This window comes from Lepidothrix coronata, unplaced genomic scaffold (genome assembly GCF_001604755.1).
Source record: "Lepidothrix coronata isolate B3197 unplaced genomic scaffold, Lepidothrix_coronata-1.0 Scaffold165, whole genome shotgun sequence".
Lineage (NCBI taxonomy): Eukaryota > Metazoa > Chordata > Aves > Passeriformes > Pipridae > Lepidothrix > Lepidothrix coronata.
The window spans coordinates 1,725,729-1,749,739 of record NW_016690345.1 but is presented as its reverse complement, the minus strand read 5'-3'; the positions used below and the strand labels follow the sequence as shown (position 1 = coordinate 1,749,739).

The following is a 24,011-nucleotide window of genomic DNA, read 5'->3' as shown; positions in this document are numbered from 1 at the left end:
AGTCCTACCAAGCTGTCTCTCAAGATCTCTAGTTCCCATTTTCTACTTTCCTTAGTTTTAATGACATCCCAGTGGTAGGAAGCTCCTCCCTGTTCTGCTCTGTCTTTTACATTAAGCAGTTCCCAGTAGGTGTTAGTGTTTTGTTAGTGTCTGGTGGACCACCACAAGTATTTTACCCACCATAATTTTTTTCTTCTGGGAAATTCCTCTGTGTCTGTTTCTAGCCTTTGTTAGAAGTGTGGATAGCACCAGACCATCTTTGTCCATGAAAAGCAGGAGGTAAACCCAGACTAACACTAGTCAGCCAAATTTCATTGCTCAGAGTGAAGATGTAGTGAGAGCAAACATACAAAAATACAATGTAAAATACATTACATGAAAAATTATTTCAGCCTTAATAATTTACATGAAAAAGGAAAGCTTCTCACAAAATATGTATATTTAGAACACGAGTATTTAAATACCTTTTTAAAATGTACTAAGTTTGCCAGAGGAGGGGATAAGAAAATTCAGATGGAGGACTCAGATGATGCCCAGCTTTTCACAAAAAATTCTTTGGAAGTACTTTATGGCAATTGGTTTCTTGCTTTGCAGCCAGGGCCAGCTGAAATCAATGGTATCTCTCAAGGAGTAAGCCCTTCTTAGCCTGAACTGATTATCAGGACCAACTTGTTGAATTGCCTCATGGTTTTGCAGGTCAAGTGCCTTAGAACAAGACTTTTTTAATGTGTTGGCTATTTTCTCTTGCATTCAGGCATATAGACTTAGGGTCAGACTTCCCTAAAGTATTGGAAGGCATTTTGGTTTCTACAAATTTAATATGTATTTAGTAACAAATCACCTCCTCACAGTACTTTCTGCAAGTTACTGTTCAGTGGGTCTAGTGGAAGAGACTGTAGCTGTGTACTGCTTCAAATCTTGATGTGTGAGATGTAAATTCATTGAGCTTTAATATAAGCTGGTTTAAAATCAGGCAGCATCTGCTTAATCCATGAATAGCTGCTGGCTGTGTTAACAGTCGAGAGAGCTCACAGCTGATCTATTTTCTTTTCTCTCTTGAAAAGAAAAAGTCAATAGATATAAAAAGAGTAAGTAATAAATATTTCTACACTGCACTGATGAGGCATTCTTGGAAAACAGCAAGCTAAACAACTCTACATAATTCAGTAGATGGAAAAGTGGACTGAGAGTCAGGAAATAATTATGAGAGCTGGGAGAAAATTTTCCTTCTATGACAAGATGTGAAGCAGAAATTTTTAGTGGAAAACATCCGTTTGCAAGGATTCATATTTGTGGTTATCTTAAAATATTAAAAGTATACAAGGGGCTGTGATTTGGAAATGCACCTGGAGGGACTCCAGGAAGTTGTCATTTAAACATCTGTCTGCCTGTGATGGTTGGGGCCCCCGAGGTGGAGAGTGCTGTCCTCAATGTCCCATGGCAATGGGACTCCTGGGATAATGCTGTGGGTGTGAGGTGGCAGAAGGACTCTGGAGCAACCTGTGCCAAATACTGTTCTTTCTAAACATACATGCAATGGAGTTGAATGGCAGCACAGCCTAAAAAAATGGCCTTTGTTAGCCGAAGTAGAGTCTGAATTTCTTGTTAAACGCTGTGAAAGGGGAGGGAAAAATAACTCTCAAAGCTATAAAAAGGCTCTCTGAAAGATGTAGTGGGGAGAAGTGGGAGAAGGCACAGATGAAGTTTAGATTTAAGATGTTAAAAAATGATTATTTTATCCAAATCAGATGGGTGGTTAGTTCTTTTAGAGTATTATTGCCACCAGAACCTCAGCCCTGCTCTAAATCAACCCAGCATTTCATCAAGAAGCCTATTCTTTGCTATAAGAGACCAAGAGTGCACAATTACTGGTTTCTTTTCCCCCTTGCATAATAAAATGGGGAGATTATCATCAAGTTTCTATTCAGATTTTAGGAAGGCTTTTTTATTTTATTTTTAAAACCCATCTTTGTCTGTAAGAGCTCCCTGTTCAGGCCAGCATGCTGTAATGATTACTGCTGTAAAGGCTTCAGTGGAGATGTGCTCTATTTCATTCTCAATGAGGGTTGATGGCGTTTTGAGAGGCTCAGAATATCCTTTGATTACTGTATAAAACAGGCTGAGGGAGATGGCAGTGCAGCATGTGCATAGGAGGGGGGCCATTGCTCCCAGGATCACTCATCAACTTTCTTTTGTGCTTTTTTTTTTTTGTCTTCCATGTCGCAATCACAAATCATGGCCGTGTTGTGGTTTTGGTCCCATGCCCCGTCCTCCCTCCCTGTTTTGGGATTTGAAGCTTGAGGTTTGTACAGAAAAGGAGCTGCTGCTGCTCCTGTGTTTTGGACAGGTGCTGCAGCATATGAACAGGGGCAGTGCCTCGACCCCTCTCTCCCACGGGGAATTGATAGAATAGCTAGGAAATGGTACGTTGTCCCTTCCAAACTGTGGGGAACTGGTCCATTGTTAGAAGCTGCTATTTACTGTAAAGTGTCTTGGAGACTGTATTAAAAAAGGAGTGACAGAAAGCTAGGCATGGGTGACAGGAAAGATACAGGAGTCGAGGAGATTGAAAGGGAAAGATAGACAAGAGCATGCTGTCTCCCTTCCTGCTTTCCTATTTGACACTCATGCATTAACACAAAATAATAGGGAAAAGGAATCCTTGCATCTTCATGCTTGTATCATGCTTAGATCAAACTGCATATTGTGCCGGCTGAAATCTGTTTGCCAGCCCTTCCGATGGTCAGAAGGATTAGGGTTTCTGAGGTCGGGAGAACAGGGGGTTTCCAAGGAGAGCTTTTGATGCCATGTAGCAGGAGAATCTTTTATTCCTAGCCCAGGTGTAGGAGATGAGTCTATGGAAAAGCATTTCACCTTGTTTCCCTGTCAGTGTGCCTGGATACTGGGATTTGTGCCCAAATTGTGCATCTCTTAAGAGGTTATTTTCATTGGTGGTCTTGTCATCTTTTACTCCTTTACTTGGTGAAGTGTTACACTGTACATGGTTTATGTCTGGTATTTCCCAGTAACAGCACAGAAAATACTCTGTGCAGTATCTAGGTTTGTTCTTTCTCATACCACTATGAGAAAGTGGTTTTTTTTCATGATATATGCCATTCACTGTTCACAGTCCAGACTAAATTACTGCTAGAAGGCTGTATTCAGATTTGGATCTCCCACTGCATATGGAGAGTTTGTAAGTCTGAAAACAGACTCTTTCTCTCCTTTAGGAGACAAAATAGTGCAAGAGAAAATTTGAATGACTGATCTGAAGCTATGAAGTCAGTCAATACTGGCCTGAACCCAGGTGGCCAGTGAAACACTCCTACTGATTTTGAACAAGTTCAGGGATCTCTTAAACCCAGCACACCGCCAGGATATGGTCTGTCACATCTAACTGACACAGGCAGCCTGTGGGAACTGAGTTAGAGCTCAGGCTGCCTTCAAATCTTCCCTGTCCTCTGGCAAACAGCAACCAGAAAACACTTAGGTACAGAAAAGTCTTATTCATTGTTTCTTCTATTTATTTTTTCCCTCACTTAACTGGATGGTTTGTGTCTTGATTGTAGAAGAAGCAATTGTTAGAAACTGGAGCAAACACTTAACACAGCATGGTTCTTACACTGGTTTCTATATTTGTGATCAACATTCAAGATAAAACATGTAGACATATTTTGAGAAAGGTTAATGCTGGAAAAGTGACTGCGAGTTCATCACTTCCAATACAGATTCATTGATGCCCAGTGGAACTTGACAGGCACTGAACTAAGGGCATGGTAAATTGTTGTATAGCTACTGTCCACAACCTGTGTATATTATTCCTGCCTTTTATTTTTGTTGTTGAGTAATAGGCTGTCTATGGAGAAATGTGTTTCATGTCCTCTTGCATTAACTCAGGTGTGCCACTTTGCTCTTTGTGTCCGTGAAATAGGTGATGTAGGACACACACCCCCAGTTTCAGAGGATGTGCAGCTGCAGCATGCTCTGGCTGTTTTCTGTGTGCTGAAATGCTGCAGGGGCCAGCAATGACCTGCTCCTGCCAAGCCAGGATGGCAGTGATGCTGATGGGAACTTTCTTCCACCATCCTGGACGAAAGTGCTCAGTGGGGAATGGAGTTTCCTTAAGAATGGTCAGGAGCCCAGGCTGAACAAAGGAGAGAGCATGAGGAATGCCAGACTTGTGCCAGGTAGTTCGAGCTGTAGGGATGGATAGCTTGAACCGTTAGGGCCCAGGGAGGCGTCTAATCCTTTCATTTTATATACAGCCCTTCTCTGTGCAGGGGCTGGGACCAGAAACCCCCAGAGGTCTGCAAAGCCTGATAGGAATTACTATACAAATAGCATTTCATTTCTGTTTAACATTACACAGCCATCACACGGTGTGTGTTTTTTCTTTGGTTTTCATCTCAGACCTGTTTGCTGGGGGCTCTCTGGAGCAGGGCAGAGTAATCTGTTAGTTCTGTGGTCAGAGGGAAGCAGGACTGCACCCAGGCAGAGGTGGCTGTTCTTCTGGGGTGGTCTTTCCTATCTGAACTTCAGTTCAGACCAGTAGTAAATACCAGGCTACTCCCTTGGAATATAGCTGGAGTTTGCTTGGGGCTGTCAGGACAGCTCTGTGTGCTTTGCCTGTAGCCGCACCAAAGCATCCCAAACATTATTCAGATCCACCCACATAAAAGAGCTATCCTCCTTCCTAGAGAACTGCTGGAATTTTGGTGCTTGCAGCAAGATCTGCTCAGCCTGGCATTTTAGGATGCTGTGGTTTGGTGACTCAAGCCTGGATACTGCCTTGGCTTGAAATCAGGTAAAGAGTTTCTAGGGGAAGGAGGAAAGTGAGCTATTTCTGGAGACACTCAGCCCTGGACTGAATTGCTACAAGGAAGTGTTGCAGAGCTTGATCAAAACAGATAATCTCTTGAGTTGCCTGAGGCATGGACTATGAGACTGAATAGGACTCATGAGGAGCATCCATGTGAGAAGGTGGGAGTGTTTTACTCCTGCTTTATGGTTTGGTCTTTTTTGCATGCAGGAGCAGAAGGAGAGTGAAAGGGAGCCGGGTTTCATGCAGGTAGGAGCACTATCAGAGTAGGTTCAAATGTGTGTGTGTGTACACTGATGTTGCCTTTCCTTCAGTAAAGAAAAATCTTTCAGTCCTATGAGCTTAGCAGGCTGCTTAAGAACAAGAAACAGCAATAATTGTGCAACCCTATCAAATGCGTATGCACGTCATGGTGGATGACAAGCAAAACCAGCTCTGCAGCAGCTTGGGGGCTGTTGGGAGTCTGTGCTAGCCAGCAAAGTATGGGGGGACCAGATCATGCTGTAAATAAAGTCTTGGTTTTTTCTATTTGGTGCTAGTCCTGTACCACCCATTGCCCAACAGCAGCACCACATCACTGAGTACCTTCAGCATTTCTTCCACCTGAAATGTGCCATGGGTTCAGCTTTGAAGGCAGCCATGGTCAGCTGCAGTGGGATGAGCCGTAGCATGGGCAGCAGGACAGCCACAGCTCTGGGTGCCAGGCTCAGGCACAATGCTAGACCCAGATGGAGAGAGACAAGGCAGAGGCATATTCACACAGCTACATGAGTGGCAGGACCCAACATAGCTTTGATTTCATTACAGTTTAACACACAGCTAGAAAATATTATGTCCCTAATATAAAAAAGGAGATATTTACCTTTGGGAAATTTGAGAAGCAAGGAATTGGAAAATTAGATTAATGAATAGAAAGCAATAACACAAGCCAATATTCACAGAAGTGTTGTTTGCTGCTCTTTTATCAAGGCTTATTTTACAAAAACGTTAGCTGTTACAACGGCTGATGCGTCACTGGTGTTTCATACCAGAGGGCCTCAGAAAAGGCTTAACAGGACATTTTCTTGGGTTTTATCTTTTCTCCCTGTTGTCATGTTTTTGCCTAAAATTCAATCATGGTATAAAGAATGAAATCTTGGGCATTACTGATCAGTGCTGCTCATGGGCACTTAAAAATCCGTGGCTCCTTCTGGAGCGTGCTGAGAGTTTCAGTGTCAATGGATGTGTGCACTCCACAGCTAATGGATATAACACACCTTACACTATCAAAAGGGAGTCAGTATTGATTTATTTTATTTTTTTAAAGTATGCAAGTTGAGGCTTTTTAAGTAGGCTTATGTAGTGAGGTCTTTAAGCAACCAGACTCTGAACCCTCTCTCCGTCTCAACAAGCTAGAGATGATCATTCAGGTGAGACTTTCAGGGTGAGAAATACAAAAACCTAGAGCTTCCCAGTAAAGGAACATCAGCTCTTTTTTTCAAGATAGTATTTAAGATGCAAAAGCAACACTTCCTCCACACCCCCCCAAAAAAATCAAAATCAACAAAGTTAATTGGATTGCACATACAAAAGAAGTGATACAAGTTTTACCTGGAAAAATCCAAAATGTATTTTCTTCTCACAGTATGATTCATGCCCTGAGCAGTTGGCTGAGGATAGTTATCTTGGAAGCCTACAAAATTATGACCTCATGTTGGAATTAGCAGGCAATTTAAGGACATTTAAACAATTATATTATGTTTTCAACTCCACTAAATGACAGCTGTTTTCTTTGCCCCTTTTTTGTATGGAATAGTGGCCACAGGGCATTAACTCATGGAGATAAACAGTAAAGAAGTAAAAATATGTGCAGATAGCAGTGGTTTGGAGAAGGGCTGTGTGTTAGGGTCTGTGTTATGGGTGTTTAGTGCAGAGCTAAAGGGGAGACATGAAAAAACACCATTATTGCGATCTTAGTTGGCAAGTCACTGACTGGGAACAGTCTTGTCAGCACAAATAGCAATAAATGCATTAATGCCAGTCCATTCTCTCCTGACATCTTGGGACAGGACTGTGCTAAGAGAGCCTGTTATTACGCTGTTACAGTTGCAGAGTAGGTATTTAAATGGTAGAGTCACAGCCAAGAAGATCTAAAGATAGGACTGTGGGTTTAGTCTTTTGTGCTGAGCATGGAGCAGAGCCCACGGGCACTTAATGTGGCCATCCTAGAACAGTATTTTTTTAAGCTGCTAATGATCTAAATAATTACTGGCAGAGGAGCATAGCCCTGTGTGGTGAAGTCCAGCCTGCTGACAAAAGACCTGCTTTTCTAAGTTACCTTTAAAAGATCACAGTGAGCTGGGAACTGAAACAACTCAAAGATAGTTCTCCCCTTCTTCAGCCAGAAGCAAGGAACTACAAGTGGAAATTCATGAGAGTGCCTGTGTGAAAACAGAGAGATGTAAATGAGAGCTGTGTAATACAGCACGGTGTAGTACTGGACAGAAAAGGGGTGGTTACAGTCACTGGTTTAGTGTCTACGAACAGCAGGCAGCAGCCAACTCCCATCCCCTGCACAGAGCACTAACACAGCATTGCTACAGCTCTTTTTACTTGTGTAGTCTAGGGGTTACAGCCACCTTGGAAGACAAAAGAAGGAAACCCTTTCTTCAGTCTCACAGCCTGAAGGTGCAAGGGAAGGAAACTGGCAGCTTTGCAATGAGGGTAGAGGGTTCTCAACAGAGCTTTGGATTCCTCGCTGTTGAGTTGGCTCTCTCTCTAGTCACCACTTTGTATTCTTTCTCTGCATCTTACCTGTAATCATCAGTTTGCCTAAAACTTTACCACCCTCCATGGACCGTAGTTTACTGCTTACCTGTCTTCAGTCTTCTCCATCTTTTTGGACTAGATGAAAAGCCGGCCTGAGTTCAGGTAAATACAAGATCAGAGGGTAAGTCAAAGGCAGGTTAAGTCTCCTGCAGTGCAGTGTCTTACAGCCATCCGTAGATGTTTCACAGTAGCATCTGGCAGGCTCAGGGGATGTTTTTTATCCATTTGTCTAACACATTCTGCATTGTAACCTGTCATTGCCCATGTGTCATTACAAGTGGACTGTAAATCTGTAGGGGGTTCAGAAGGAATTTGACCTCTGCAATCAGAGCATCTCTAGTTTTTAAGGTCTTTCCTGATTAAAGGGATCTTCCCAATTGTCCCAAGCAAACCTTTTGCACAAGCCTGCCAAGTTAGAGGTTTGCTGCACAGTCTGTATCTGGCTGTGTATTGATGTCCGTTCCTTTTCAAAAAGTAACCTCTGATAAAGTGTGTTCTGTTCCCTCTTCTGTTACAGCCTTCACTCATAGTGTGAGCTGAAGTGTGATCAGTAGCTCTCCCTAAGACTAGTGAGACACACAGCTTGTTGTTGTGGGTGAGACATTTGCCATGACTGGATTCTTTGAATTTGGGATCTAGTTAGGAAATGTGACTGACATGCATGTTTCTCCCCATTAGCTCATGCAGCTCATGTGACTTGTTTCATTCATGTGACCTCTTGTTACATATCCATCATCCATTTTTCTTTCCTATTAGAGTGAAATTGGACACAGCCCTCCTCCTGCCTACACCCCTATGTCAGGAGTAAGTATTTCACATTCAGCCTTCGTCCTTTAGGTTTTCTGCCTTCCTTCACTACTTTTTTTCTGTTTCAAACCCCTTTTTCCTGCATAAATGACCTAAAAGACAACAGGAAATAAAATGTATACAAGAGCAATCAAATATTCAAGATCTCCACACTCAGCCTGGGTTTGTATGCAAACTCTGTGGACCCACAGCCAAAAGACTGCCAACTTTTCTTGGAAAAGTGTTTAGGTAACAGGCTTGGTTGAATCTGTATGTTTTTCCTTCTTATCTACAGGTCATGATGTTGAAATTTCTTTTCATGCCCTTGCTGACAAGCAAAATGGTCATTGAGCCGAACCATTGAGTTGAGGTGCCAATACAAACACAGTTCACCACCCTGAAATGCACTTCCTGATGGAATTACACAGGATGTGGGTGACCCTGTGATTCGCAGCACAGTACGCCCTAAAAGAATACCGCTCAGGAATTAGCAGAGATGATAATGACTCCAGTCAGGAGATTTCCCTAACATGAGGTTTAAGGGTTTCTCAGAAGTCAGAGGATGTTGCCAGAGTAGTAGAAGAGGAGATTCCTTGTTTTCCTCCTGCAGCTGTGTATATCCAACCTCCATATGCTTAGTAGGAGACAAGTTTCCTGCCCCATTTCCAGCACTGAGCACCACTGGGCAGACGGATGCTTTGCCAGTCCACAACAGAGCCCGTGCTGCCGGTGATCCCGCAGCACGGGGAGACAAGGCTTCACCTGCCAGGTGAAAAGCATTATTGAGTAAGTGTGCCAGGAAAGGCACAGGAGCACAGCGATGACTTGCTGTTGAACCCTGTCCCCTCCTTTCCTGTGCTGTCTTCTCTTTTCCAACAGAACCAGTTTGTGTACCGGGATGGTGGCTACACTGCAGAGGTGCCGATGCCATACAGAGCTCCAGGCTGCATAATACCAGAAGCTCCAGTTGCTCAGGGGGCCACAGCAGAGATCTTTGAAGACGCTTGCTGTAATGGCACACTGCGAAAACAAGTGGCAACCCTGGCAAAAGAGGAAAGCAGCACCCAGAGGTACAGTGCTGACCCCACAGTCTTCATGCCCGAGCGGGTCGTCCGGGGAGAGCTGGATGAGGATGGGTACATGACACCGATGAGAGACAAACCTAAAACAGGTAAAAAATAGTCTTTCTGGTCTAGTCTGACTGCATTCCCTCTCTTTGTACATCAGCAGCTTTTCATCAAAAATGGCTCTATTTAGTTACCCAGCAATGTTGAAGCATTCTGACTAAGTTAATATTTCTTCACATGGGGATTTGGTTTTCTTTTCTTAATTTTCTGCTTTAAAAGCTCAAATGTGCCAATACGTCAAGTTTGGTAATTCCCCCTTTTACTTATTTTTTTTTGAGGAATCACAAGAAGAATGAAAGAAAACCAAATCTCTTTCTTATCCAAACTCAAATCTTCAGTTATTTCCAAGAAAAAGATCTACCTTTGGCCAGCCAGAGTACCCACTTTGCTTTGTTTATTGATTTTTATTTTCATGGCATCATGTTTGATAAATGTCACGTTGAACCTATCAGAGAACCAATATACACAGTTGGCATTTTATACCCAAGAGAAGTTTAGGATTGAAAGAACAAGATNTTCAGAGAGACCATCACTGCAAGGTGTTGATTGCCTAGATCTGTGCCAGCTCAGCGTGCTGCACTTCCCACTTTGCCATCATTCATTTCTTCCTTTTTAAATAGTGACAGCCGTCATTTATATGTAAGGGTATGTGTCATTACTAATTTGCTCTCAAACCTTTGCATTACCTTTAAAAAAATTAATTAATGCAAATGTAAATGCCAAGCCACTAGTGTGTTTGCTAAGAATTTGGAAGCCACTTATCCTTTGTGTTCCATGGTGGGAATGGAGCAGTAGCAATTGTGGAGTCCACTCATGGACCTGCACTTCAGCAACCTCCTTTGCAGTGAGAGTTAGTTTCTGTGAGCCCACACACATGTTCAGATGTGGGTGCACCCTGGAGATCCTCAGAGTTCCCTGAACAGAAGCTCCCTGAGCCCTCGGGGATGTGGCAGTAGCAGCTCAGGAGAAAGCACCTCCTTCCTGATTCCCTGGGCACAGACACATGCTGTGTGTTCTGTCCCAGCTGCAGGGTTCAAATCAAAGCACTTCTTGGCTCTCATTGCTAAAAAACATACATTCCCACTGTGCTTTTATACCCAAGTGTGTGCACATGTGCCTGCTCACCTCAGATTCAGTGACATTTTAGCTGCCTGTTCAAAGGTGTTCACTGAGTCTTGAACTTTTGCCTCTAATATTTTTGGCCCCATCCTAGATAAAACCAGAGCTGAAGTGAAAACCGTGACCACCCTTGTGGCAACAGGCAGGGCCTATTTCCTTGCAGGCAGGACTCTGTGGTTGGGGTGTCTGCAGAGCCCCTGACCAGCACCATGCTGCTGGAAATGGAGGTCTTGTGTTGACATCCAGTGTGGCACAGAGAGGCTGAAAGCATCCCTCAGTAATGGTGGTGGCCTGGAGACTCTGGTTTGTACGGAGGTGAAAGGCAGAATTAATACTGGAAGTGGGTTTGATTTGATGATTTCCAGCCTTGAATGAACTGGATACTTTGACATCTTGCTGCAAGGGTCCCACCACCAGATGCTCTTGTCCCTGTGTTGCCTCCAAGCTGTTCCCTTTGCAGCCCACTTGCAGGTGACCTCCTCCTGCCCAGCCCCATTGGCTTTTCTGTTCTGCAGTGAGACCTCATCACACACAGAGCAAGGCAGAACATGGCCCTTGGCAAATCCACTGCTCCATGGCTCAGTCACCTGTCTATGACTGTGGGACAGCCCTTACTAGGTGCACATTTTTAACCTAGGACAGCCAGTCTCTTTATGTTTCTCTTCCCTCCCCACCTCCTGTCAAGCTTTCCATGCAAGCAAGCAAGCATTTTCCATTTCCAAGCATATGCCTTAAAACCTTTCTGCAGTTCAGCTACAATTTTTTTGTGGTTTTAATCCACAACAAGTGATTTGAAGCAACTGTAACCTGCTCCAAGTCCTGTTTTGCAGCTGATGTAAGGCTCTCTTTTACCTTGTCCAGGGCTCATTCGAATCATTTTTTTAATAATGCTTTGAGGCCCTTTGTCCTTCAGGGATGGAAGGTCTTTAATCAGGAAAATTGTTCTGTTAGAAATGAAGCTGTCTTAGAAGTTAGCCCTTGGGGTTTTGTGCAGAGAGGCTTAACTAAGATTTCTATAGAGTTTTCTGGATGGAAAGACTGCAGAGCAGAGGGTTTGCTGGTAGGTCCAAGGTTGCACAGAGAGAGTCAGCAGCATAAGCAGAAGTCGGTCAGTATGTTTGGATCTGTAGATCGTGTAGTGAGAAGTCCAGAATAGCACACAGGCTATGGCTCAGGGAGAGCCGTAGTTTAGTTGGCCAGTTGGATGAGTCAGTTTGTCTTCTGAGGTCTCTGTTTTAACCCATATTGTCTGTTTAGTTTGTAAATACTTCACTTTTTGCTAGTGTGTGTTCAACATATTTGGCTCCTGATCCCATCTGGAGTTTTAGGAATGGCTGGGGTAGAGGACTCACTAGTCCAAGTGCTGTTTCTGGTCACATGATACTTGCTACAGGATGGATTACTCCCTCTCTTGGCTGATTTATTTTTGATCTTTCCATAGATTACCTAAACCCAGTGGAAGAGAACCCATTTGTTTCCCGACGAAAGAATGGAGATCTCCAAGCTGTGGACAACCCAGAGTATCACAATGCTCCGAACGGGCAGCCCAAGGCAGAGGATGAGTATGTGAATGAGCCATTGTACCTCAACACTTTTGCAAACACCTTGGAAAACGCCGAGTACCTGAAGAACAATTTGCCAGACAAAGCCAAGAAGGCCTTTGACAACCCAGACTACTGGAACCACAGCCTGCCCCCACGAAGCACCCTCCAGCACCCGGACTACCTGCAGGAGTACAGCACAAAATACTTTTACAAACAGAATGGACGGATCCGGCCCATTGTGGCAGAGAATCCTGAATACCTCTCCGAGTTCTCCCTGAAGCCTGGCACTGTGCTGCCCCCACCGCCCTACAGACACCGAAATACGGTGGTGTAATGGCTGCGGTCTCACAGAAGTGGAAAGGCAACCCCTTTTAGCTGCCTCACTCTTTCTCTCTTGCTCTCCTTTTCTCTCTCTCCCTGTCCTCCCTCCCTCCCTAACCTCCCTTCCTCCTTCCTTCCCTCTCTTTCTCCCACAAGCTTCCTCTTCTTGCCAGTTCACTCATTTTTGATATTTCTAAGTGAAAGGATGTCTTGGAGTTGATTGCAGATTGGGTTGGGAACCTGGAAAGAAGGAAGGAAAGAGACTGAAAGAAGGCATGTACAACCTGGCCTTTCTCACTCTTCACAAATCCAGCGGATTGACACTCAGAGAAGCCAGTGGGCACCAGGAAAGGCTCTGGCAGTGTTGCCTGCTGTTGAGTTCATTCTCAGTGGTTCAACCAGACACTGTAGGGAAAGCCACAGAGCAGCTGATTCTTTCAGCAGGAACTGATGAAAGTCTGTACAGCATTCCTGGAAATCTCAATGCAGTTTCCATCAGGGTGAAAAATGGACAATTTTTATATCCTGTGTGATAGTATAGTAATTGAGATTGAGGATCCAATTTCTTTCTCTAACACTTTCTATCCCAGCAACTGAAAATGGCTAACGTGGCTTTTCATAAACATTCAGGTCTTCATTGTGGCTTTCCAAGAAATGATGATGTGACTCCCGTATATGGCTAAACCCTTCTTCTGAGCCACACCATGATTTTATGCCAATTCCCCACCACAGAGACTCCCACTCAGAACTGGTACATGACACAACCATTTTTGTATATGTGCCAACAGGACAAACACTTTAAACACAAATCCCCTTTCAGAAGAGAGTAACAAAACCACACCTCCAGCGTGTTCTTTTTGAAGCTAAAAAACAGGCCAAGAAACCAAGATTTGTACGCCAAAAGCTTTGCTTTCCTGTTTTATACTGGCTGACTTTAAACACCTCGAAAGACCTACACTAATTCTTCTCTCTTTTTCTTCTTCATGACCATGAAGGGAGTTGGGGATGCTGTCAGGCAACACTGAGGACAAGACAGAGAACTGGAGAGTTTGATAGGGGTCCTGGAGTCTGCTGGTGTTCTGTGGAGTGGTAGTGGGAAGAGTCCTTTAAACTGGAAGACAGATACTGGACTGGAGAAAATGCACATAGCAGTTCACTGGAAAGTTAGTTTGCACTTAAGCTATGATTTTATTTGAACTGTTTTCTGGATTTTGAATGAAGCAATATGGAAGTGACCAGCAAAATACAAAATAATAATTTTAAATTAAAAAAAAAAGTTATTATATGTAAAGGATGACTGTGGAAATGCCAAAATGAAGCAAATCAAGTCTTTGGAACAATGTCTGCCAGCTCAGAGAGGCCGATGGATTGACTGCTTCAGAGAATACAGTGACAGAGCAGCCAGGTCTTACTCCTGCTGTGTGAAGGACAGCAGAGCAAGGCCTGGAATGGGTCAGGGGAGGCAAATGTCTTGCTCTGGCTTGCAGCACAGAACAATGCCTTTTTTCTAAAAGGAAGATTACTCTGGCACAGAAGATGGTGCATATGAGGTTTGAGAAGTCAAAACGTGCATGACTCGGAGAGCTTTCTGTCAAAAATGTAAATAAGTATGAGTCAGTCTCCTTGCACTTAGTTCTGCTTTCATCAAACTCATTTTTTAGGTAGACACCCCCACCCTGTCCCCTGGCCTGCTCCTCTTTGAAATCTCTTTCAGCCAGAGTTCTGGACGTTTTTAGCAACCTGAGGCAGATGGAGCTGGGAAGGAAGGTGTAAGGGCCAGAGACACCGATGGCTTGCTCCTGACTCACCAAGACCTGTGTGTGTAAGAGCATTTGCATACCTACTTCCCACCAAAAATCTTAAGGAACTATTAAGTACCTTTAAAGATCTGCCTGTCTCTATCCACCAAGGTTTTTAAAGGGGAAGAAGCAATACTTGATGGATGGCAGTCTTGGGTGACACAACAGTATTTCAGTTTATGCACTTCAGTTCTGTTAGAGTCAAAGATCTTTGGGGTGACCTAACCTGGCAACAAAACCAGCAACAACCAGTTGTTCTGGATATAGCATCACCCTCCTCTGAATTCCTGCCATCCCAACAGCTTGCCACCTTTAATCTGAGGAAAGCAGAGGAAGGAGCAATAGTTACCCAAAGCTTGGTGGCTCAGGGTCAGCTTGACAGAGGTATGAAGAGATTTCAAACCTGGGTTGGTTGTTACTCTTGTAGATGGAAAACAAACTGTGTGTGATCACAAGTCTGGTTCAGCCAATAACCTGTTTCTGCATTAAGTGTGTCCAAGTCAGCTTGAACCACCCGGGGGGAGGATGTTAAACCTGTAAACTGAGTATGTAGCTGAAGGGTCTGAAAACAGCAAGAACAGGTACAGATCTTTGGGCTGTTCAAAGTGGCACCAAGGTGGTTTGTCATGGCAGAACAAAACAGCCAACAGATGACTGACAGGGGATAGATGGTTACCATCCTGCATCTGAGAGGCTGTGCCAGAGAAAGGGGTTGATTTGTCCCTGAGTAAGTCTTTTTACTGAGTAACTCCTAATGGAGAAAAAAAATGAAATAAAATCCCAGCACCGGTCACATGCTTGAATTCAGAGGTGTTCTCAATGGCTGCTGGGGCAGAGGCACACACACCTCTGGAGCTGGGCAGGATGATGCTGGGATGTAGCTGCTAACACAAGGTGAGGCCTGTTTGTTCCTCTAGTAGTTAAGTAGTGCCAGTGTTGGAAACAAGCCCGCCGAGTAATCCAAATGTAAATAATGGTGGGGTTTAACAATTTAACATTTTATTTCTTACAAAACTTGAATTATTTATTCATTTGTTGACTGTGGGTGTACTATAATATATTAAGTAGTGTGGAAATGCAGAGGTTCCTGGAAGTGAGGCAGCAGGAAGGCTGTAATGGGACCTGCCTTAGGATAAGGCTGACTGGCAGCCAGGCTGAGCAGTGCCAAGCCGTGCTAGCTGGGTCTGGAATAGCAGAGGGTTAAGGAACACAGTGATTCGTGATCAGGGAAGACTCCACACACAATTATTTTTTTTTTTTTAATTTTCTGAGCTGCTGGTTTGAGTGCAGTTGCCAAAACTGACCCTTAGATTTCCTGCTATGCCAGTAGCTGACCCTTGCCCGGCAGATGAGCCTGCCTGGTTCTGAGGCATCTGGTTAAATGGCTTCTTCTCCCTAGTAAGAGCAGTAATTGTCTGAACACAGCCCACAGACCTGCCCCTCTCCTCTGGAAGAGAAGTTCTGAGCTATGCTGGCAGCTTTTGTCTCTTTGACAGGGAAAGTTTAACCATGGTTGAAGGTAAAAAGGGAAACTGAGAGCAGAACTGTTTGGCTGCTTTAATCTGATCAGCAGAAACATCTGGCTGGCCCTAACTCATGTCTTCACCTCGCTGGGTATCACTGCTTCCCTTGATGAGAGGAATTGGGTAGGTGCACATGGCAAAATCATGGCAAACATTCAACTGTATTATGGTGTGAAAGATGAGGGCCAGGCTCTTTAATGAATAATGACAGGTTTGGGAGAAAAGCAGGTATTTCCACACACAAACTGCATTTTGTCAGCACAAAGCAGCAGGTGAGCGCATCAACAGAAGCACTTTGGGGTAATTCACTCTCTAGTTCTACAGAGAACATGGAATACTTGGGTTTTATGGATTTTTTTTAATGCAGTCTCCTATTTGTGAATGTTCTCCTTCCCCGTATCATGGGGAAGGAATGACAGAAGAGTGGCGACCAACTTCTGAAGAGCAAGTTTTTACCCAAGTGTGTATCAGCTGTTGTCCAAGGCACAAAGAAACACACTAAAGGAAAGAGAACAACAGCTTATTTTTTCCTAATCTCTTTCAGTGATACTTGTCTTAGCTGTTATTATCTACCTGAGGGTTACTGCAAACAGACGTGGATGCTGGAGTTGATTGACTTGCTCTAACACAATGGACCGAAAACAACAACTTTTAAGTTCCCATCTTCAGCTCTTTTCAAATTTTTCTTTTTCTGCAAAATAGCTGGGAGGGATTCTTACATGGCCACTCACTTAGATGTAGCAGAGTATTTACAACTTGCTTTCAAACAGGTCATCTCTCACAGGCAGTAAGAGATGGAAATAAACCTGAGCTAATATCCACAGTAGGAGCCACCATGTGGGTCTGTTTCAGGTACCTTGAGCTCAGCCCCGAAATCTTTTTCTGTGTCCAAAGATAGGATGTGTTAACCCTGGTTGTACTACTTATTTGGTAGAAAATGTGTTTCTTGACTGCAAGACTTAATCTGCAATGATCTGATACCAGTTTCCACTAAAGACTTGTGAGGGAGAGCATTTCCTTCCCCCTCAGCCACAACCAATCCCAACCTAGAAGCAAAGAAAATGACAACTCTGGAAGAGCAGCTCAGCCATGACTCTGTGGATCCACTCTTTCCATAGCTTTAAGTAGAGCTGGGCAGTACGGGGGAGAAGTACAAGCTGTGAGGTGAGTCAGCCCAGAAATACAGCTTGGTTTTGGGGATGGATCTATATGGGAACCTCAGATATTAAAGGAAAAATCCTTTTTGTTTGATGGGGTGTCTGTGTAGGTGTTGTGCATCATGGTGGCAGCTAAAGGAATGACAGGGTTGTTTGAACTCCTTTATTCCATCTGGGAGATCAGGAGACTGGCACAAGTCAGGCTGTTGGTTGTGTAATTCCTCAGAGTAACTGAAGGCATCCCAGTAAGCTGTGCTTCCCTGGCAGCCCTGTGCACTTGGGGCAGGTGTCCCCTTCTGGAAGGGGTAGCAGCCACTGCAGCACCCACAAGCATGGGGACTCGGACACTCACACCCTGTATCTGCCCACCCTTTTTGGGGGAGGGAGTGGGAGCACCAGAAGTGCCCAGGGCCTCACCACTGGGCAGCGCCCACTTATTGGGATGGGTGTTTCCCTCATCTTGTTCAGCTCGTGTCTCAAGGCTTCCTCCCTGATTTCTCAAGCATGTTTTAGAACTATGGAGCTCAGGTTGGTGTTTACCTTCTTGGAAGGCTGACTGGAGGGTGATGGATGGAACAGAGGATTTTACATAAATGAGAGCCAGGCCTCTGGTTATCAGAAACCCCTTTGGCTCTTAGAGAGCACCTCAGAGGGGACGGTGCCATCTTGAGTTCCCTTCTCAAGGCTTTTTCAAAAGACGGTGATACACGAAGACTCTGCTCATTTCTAGCTCTGTCACTTGCAATATTCTCACTGTTGTGAACCTTAGACCTCTGCTGCTGACAAAACAGCTCGTCTGTGGTTACATAAAATCTTGGATTTGGGTTCAGATTGTATTTTAGAAAACCAAGGCTGTGCAGGCTGAGGTGGTTGGTGTAATGCTCGTGCTTCATCATGTGCAGGGAGCTGTGGTTGTCTCACAGGGAAGGCACTGTGCAGTATCACTGTGTGTGCAAGATTCCCTCTTTTATTTTCTGCCTGTTGCTAAGTGTTTGTTACACTGGTAGAAAAGGTCATCAGCATTACAAGTGGGAACAAATAACAGCTTTGTGGCTACAAGCACCGCTATAAAATGTCAAAAAATCATGTCTCCACCTTTGTTTTAATTTTGTTTTAGCACAATTTTATTTTACCACTGTGTGGATTAGTAGGTTGTTCTGATGGTGGATTCATTGCTCTTGAGGAGATCATGGACAGGTGAGGCTGTTGTCAGTGGTGCTTGCAGTGATGGTTGGGAGCTGCCTGTAGATTTGGACAATATATAGCATCTTTTGGGAAACTTTGTGAGTGTTCAGTTCTGACTGATGGTGGTAGGACTTGCTTGAACTGTAGCCAATCTCACCTCCTAAGCAGAGCCAGAGGGATGCCTTCCACCCAGGGTATCCTCCAGCTGGGGTCTTTGCCAACAGGCCAGGAAAAGGTGTGAGGGGAAAACCCAAGGACATGATCCCAATAGAAACAAGAGGAGTCAAAGCTGCTTTTTTTTTTTTTTCCCTTTTTTTATTATTTAATTTTAGGAGTGAGCTTTGTGGGCCTTGGTTGAGAGCGGTTTTAAGGGGAGCTTTGTAAGGCATTAGGCAGTGTAATTACATCCCAGTTCTTCTCCCCTCTTCAATAAAAAAAGCCATGAAATTGTGTTCCAGCTGTGTTGTGGATGACCCCACCAGGGCAAAGGCACATCCCACCCAGCACCCTCTGGCTGGTGGCTCAGGTGTGACCAGGGCCACAGGTACATGGAGCCATTGGCTGTCGTTTGCCAGCAGTTTGGGCCCCAGCCCAACCTTTGAGCCCTCTTAGAGGGAAAACACTGTATTGTCCATAGCACTCCGAAGACTAAACCCTTTTGGGATAACCGCGGTACCGAACTGTGACTGGTATTTTATAAGTTCAGTGTAGATATGTATGCCGTTCTTTCGAGGTAAGGTACTCTGACATATGTAGCATAAACTGGTCCTGCTGTTAAATGGGTCGATTATTAACTGAGCAGCTGTGTAGGGGGTAGCTAACTTTGAATGCACAAAACCACCGTTCCTTTGGACATGGGACTGGAGGTAGGTGCTGGGTACTTGTCTTTTTGTGGTGGGGTAATGAAGAGGAAAATGAAAGTCAATGAGAAAACAAGTAATTTTTTTATAGCATTTTAATGTTGGAAATTGATACCCATTCGATACATTATTCACAATGGTTTTAATCCCTTTTGTTGCCCAGTTTTTGCTAATTCCCCAACATTCTAAGCTGGAATTTCTAAAGAGGTAGTGAGCCTAGTGTAGGGAAGGGAAACTAAGGGCAAAAAGAAGTCTCCTTCTAAGAACAGAGGTAGCCAAATTGTATTTCCTGACCTGGTGGTCCAGAACCACCAGGTTTTTTTGATGAGGCTCAAATTCCCAGGCCTGGAGGATGTCATTACTGTCCCCTTGGAATCAAAGGGTTCCACCAGGAGAAGACACAGGGATAGCACCGAGCTCCTGGGAGAGACCCTGGTCATGGTGCCTGCAGTCACTGCAGCCAGTCCATCCCAAAGGAACCAGCCTGGCCACCCAATGGGAGATGGCCATGACACAGAGATGGTGGGGGGTCTGGGTTTTAGCCAATTCTCCGTGTTCTCAAAGCACAGAGAGACAAAACAAAAATACTTCTGCCTTATGAAGTACCTTCAGAAGAAGAGAAGTGTCAGCATGTTGGAGAAGACATTCATTTCTTGCAAAGTGATGCATTCAGAGTTAGCTGCCTTTCTGAAATAAAAATAAAAAAAATACAAAAACTACTGTATGTTACTTTGAAAATGTGAATAGTATTTTTATAGCTTGTTAAAGACACAGCTAGTTGCATTTGTAAATAAGGATAATGTTGCTTTTATTTTCCTTGTGGACACCATTATTTGGAACATAATTGTCCTTAGGGTTGATTTGTATATAGGTAATTTGCTTGTGATTTAAGCCGCTCCTCCCCCTTTCCTTTCTCTCCCTTCCCACTCTCTGGTTTTGTTTAGAAGTACCATTTTTGGCATTCTATGTGATTCTGTGTTTTAGCACTATTGTGGTGTGTTCAGACTTTCTGCACTTGCTTACACAGTAGGATAAGCCAATTGTGTGTGGCGTAATGTTACTTTAACCTTTTGTTCCTCATATTTTAGCTATCAAGGATTATACACTGCTAAAATACTTACTGACCTGGGTTAATATTAGCATAATTTAGCATAATTTCCCTTCTTTTCATGGTTTCTTGTTTTTTTCTTTTTTTCCTTCCCTCCCCTTTTGTCTTGTTTGGAGGCTGGGAAGAAACCTGTGGATCTTCTCTTTGTGTGGTTCTATTCTCCCCCTGCCCATGTGCCAGCCCCGAGTTTCTCCTCATGGCCCTTGGGGTAGAGCTGTATCTGTTTGTTAAGGCAAATGTAGACTGCGACCCACCTTGCATCAACCCACACTCATCCCAGCTGAACAACTTGAGAACTGTTCTGCCTTTTTGTTACATGAATCTGTCAGAAATATATTTTTAATTTAATATAAATGAAATTCAATAAAATATGAAACAAAGTCTCTGTGCACATGTGAAATCTCTTATCGAGGGGCTTGAGCATTGCCAGTGCCATGGACTTCCCACATCCACAGCCTCAGACCCTGTTTGGGGAAAGCCCTGGGGTGGCCCTGAGCTGGGGCAGCCACACACCCCAACACACACCCCTACACACATCCCCACCTACCCACCCACCCACACACAACTATCAAGCTACACACACCCCTACATACACACTCCCCCACACACTGCTGCACTCAACACTCACACACACCCCTAAACACCCCCCCCACTGCCCCCAGTCTGCCTCACTGCCCAGAGAGCATTAGCCCTGCATTACCAGGCCTCTGGAAAGCATTTTACATTTATCAAGAAACTGTAAAGGTCATTTGGCTCTTTGAGGCGCATTTTAAAACACTCCAGTGTCCCTGGATTGCAACTCTTTCTTTCATGAGTGACCTCAACATTTTATCCCCAGCAGCCTGGAAAGGTCATTGCAGACACACACAATTCCCTGAGTGGCTGTGCCAGTGCTGGTACCTTCTCTCCTACCTTCAGGGAGCGCTGCCAGGAGCACAAGCTGTTTGTAACAGTACTGCTTGCTGAAGGGGGGTTAGGGTAACATTATTACGCGTTCATGCTTTACAGCTGTAGGTAATATCAACTATATTTTCCGTGGGGGGAGGGTGGGTGAAGCAAAACAGTGCTGCTGCAAGCCCGCCCCTGTACAGGATGGCAGCAGGCTGTGGCACCGTGCCCCTGGCACTGCATCCATCTCCGCACCATGGGGCCCTTCCCATGCCTGGCCTGCGCCCAGGGGCACACACGCCCTGAGAGGCTCCAGCTAATGAAGTACCACACAGAGGAAACAGTGCCTGATGCAAAGGCTGAGAGCTGACATCACGAAACATCTTCACAATATAACATCAGAACTGCAGCAATACTTCAGAATAAATTAAGACCAGAGACATGAGCAATACAAGTTTTAATACACGCACCTCCCCCTGCCCCCTTTCCCCAGGTGGGTTTTATTTACCTGACCAAAAAAGTAAAAGAAAGGAGTAATCAACCCACTCTTATTATATATTAATTTAAAACCCCCTGCAGCTCATTCAGGGAAACTCAGCAAAGGCCATGGAATTCAGGTGTTCAAGGTGGGACTAAAAAGCACAGTTTAGCTTTTGCAAGCAGTTTCATGCTGCACTAATGGGGATGAAGTTCTCTGCAGCCCTGTGTCACTCATGAATCAGATGGACACAAGCATAGGAAATTACTTAAACCTGAGGCCTCATTGCTGAAGAAAGTTGATCTTGCATCCACCAAGGGGATGTCCCAGTCCATGGGCCACCACATAACACCCAGACTGCCTCAGCAGCCACAGAGAAAATTGACATGGAAGATGGTAGCTATGACATGATGGGGGACAGGGGACATAACGGCAAATTTTGTGGGCAGTCATGAATGTCTGTGAGAATAATTTGCCCCTGGAAGAGCCCCTGGGACTGCAGGGAGCCTCCACATCCTCCAAGAGATAATACTGCTGGGAACAGCTGGGTTAAGTTCCCTGGCACACCTGCAAGCCCAGCTCAGGGAGCTGGCATGAGTCTTTATTAAAAAAAATAAAAATTAGAAAACTCTTTCCATGCTGTTTGCCACCCTCCATTCAAAACCATCTTCCCCACCGGAGTAGGGCATTGCTGGGTTGAACTCCTACCAGTCAAGTCTGTCTAAAGTCCTTGCTCAGCAACTCTGAAGGGACACCCATTCCGTACCTCCAACCTGTCATGCCTGTTCACCTCTCCAGAAAGAGCAGCTGACAAACAGCCAGCACAACTGAAAAAAGCCTCCTTTACTTACCAGGAAGAAAAAAAAAACAAACTGTAAAAGTGTGTGTTTCTACTGCTACACCCCTGCCAGTAGCTAATGCTGGGGGTCACCAGAGCACTGGGACAACAGGATTGGGCTGCACAAATCCAGGAGGTGTCAAGCATGTTAATCATGACCTTTAACACAGGCCATATGCAAAAAGCAGTTAAAAAACCCAAAGTAACACCAACACCAAGTAAAGCTGTGTAGCAGGCTGGTCTTAGCAAAGCCCAGCTACTGCCCTCTCTCTCTCCTGTTATGAGCCAGCAGTGAAATAAGAGTTCAACACAACCTTTGAGCCCAAGCCCTTCACATGACCCTCTCCACCATGCTGGATCACAGAGAGACAACATTTGGGCAGCAGGAAGTGATTTTGCATAAATGGTATATAAACTTTCTGCCAAGACTGTGCCTGTCCCTGTGATAAATCCTCTCCCCTACTCTTTGCGTTTTCCACAAAACAAAAAGCCTTTACTATTATTATGCAAAGAAAATCTGTATGAATTGCTTCCTGCAATGCATGGGCAAGTCAACAAGATTGTAGCAACAAGCAAAGGGATCATATTTTCCTTTCAGCCATCCCCACAGTAATCCTCTTTTTTTCCTGTCACACAGGTGTGTGCTGCTGTGCCCCATTCAAGGGCCTTGTGCAGAGCTGAACAGATGAATTACTACAATGGAAACCACAAAATAGAAATAGTCATGATTTTTCAGACCCCTGTACCAAAATGTGCTCCTGGCAAGGCAGGGAACAGGACCGGGGTGGGATGGGAACAGGGGAGGGCAGGGGGTATGAAGTACTTCTCACTGTACTGAGTGAGAAGCCAACTAACTGATCTCTTTTGTGACCTACTGCTTTAGCACCTGTGTCTTTCTCTGTTTCTCTGGCTCTGACGGTCCAGTTTGGACTGAGGACTGCAGAACTCCCCCTGCCTTTCTCAGCAGCTGAACTGTGGCTGAAGGCATCACACACTGCAGCACAGCACAGAGAAGGCAACCTGGAAAGCAAACATAGACACAGCTCCAGTGAAATCCAGCTTGCCAGCAGCAGGATCCAACTACTCAAACACCGGGTCAGTCAACAGTGAGTGGTCCTGTGCACCATTGCCTCTGAGGGGCACAAAGCATCCCCTGGGGATGGAAATGACCTGTCCTTCACTCCTCCTTTTTTATGTATGGAAGCAATTTTCCACAGAGGAGTTGTTTCCTTCTTCTATTACCTTCTAACATAGCAGATGACACGTTATGGGCTGCCCAGTTGATTACTACACTAAATGCCACATCACTGCTTTATGTTTCAAAGGAGCTGTGGCAACCCAGAATCCTGCCAAGCCAAGGAAAATAAACCATAGTTAAGGAATACATACTTAACATGGCTTAATGCTCAATAGTGACATCAGTCTTACCCAAAGGCCACCCCATCTGCACCACTGTCTGTAAAATGTCATTTCCAAATAAGAAATGCAGCAGAAGCCCCCCCAGTCTGTGCCTGTCTGAGGGTGCTGCATCTCTGCTGCCAGTCTGCAGGGAGCTGTGTGCCCTGGGCATGCTCAGCCCCCCAGGAGCAGGGTGAGTCCCTCACCTAATGTGGTGTTCTGCCAGACTTAGGAATTGTTTGTGTATCTGAGA

General features: G+C 44.7%; 2 protein-coding genes across 11 annotated transcripts in view; one reads left to right on the top strand and one right to left on the bottom strand.

Annotated features, from left to right (window-relative positions):
- ERBB4 (erb-b2 receptor tyrosine kinase 4) overlaps positions 1-20,536 on the top strand; it is a 374,576-nt gene extending 354,040 nt beyond the window's left edge. For 2 of the 3 annotated variants that reach the window (XM_017829493.1, XM_017829494.1), the window contains exons 25-27: positions 8,384-8,431; positions 9,293-9,584; positions 12,101-20,536. In XM_017829493.1, the coding sequence (XP_017684982.1) occupies positions 8,384-8,431; positions 9,293-9,584; positions 12,101-12,537 (777 nt within the window). In that variant the 3' untranslated portion in view covers positions 12,538-20,536. The remainder of the gene's footprint in view (positions 1-8,383; positions 8,432-9,292; positions 9,585-12,100) is intronic. The other variant, XM_017829495.1, reaches the window with a different exon arrangement.
- The window catches only part of CPS1 (carbamoyl-phosphate synthase 1), a 326,177-nt gene continuing 321,790 nt past the window's right edge, over positions 19,625-24,011 (bottom strand). For all 8 annotated transcript variants that reach the window (XR_001877123.1, XR_001877125.1, XR_001877126.1 and 5 more), the window contains 2 exons: positions 23,247-23,380; positions 19,625-19,735 (listed from right to left, as the gene is read on the bottom strand). The gene's annotated coding sequence lies outside the window, so the exon portion shown is untranslated. The remainder of the gene's footprint in view (positions 19,736-23,246; positions 23,381-24,011) is intronic.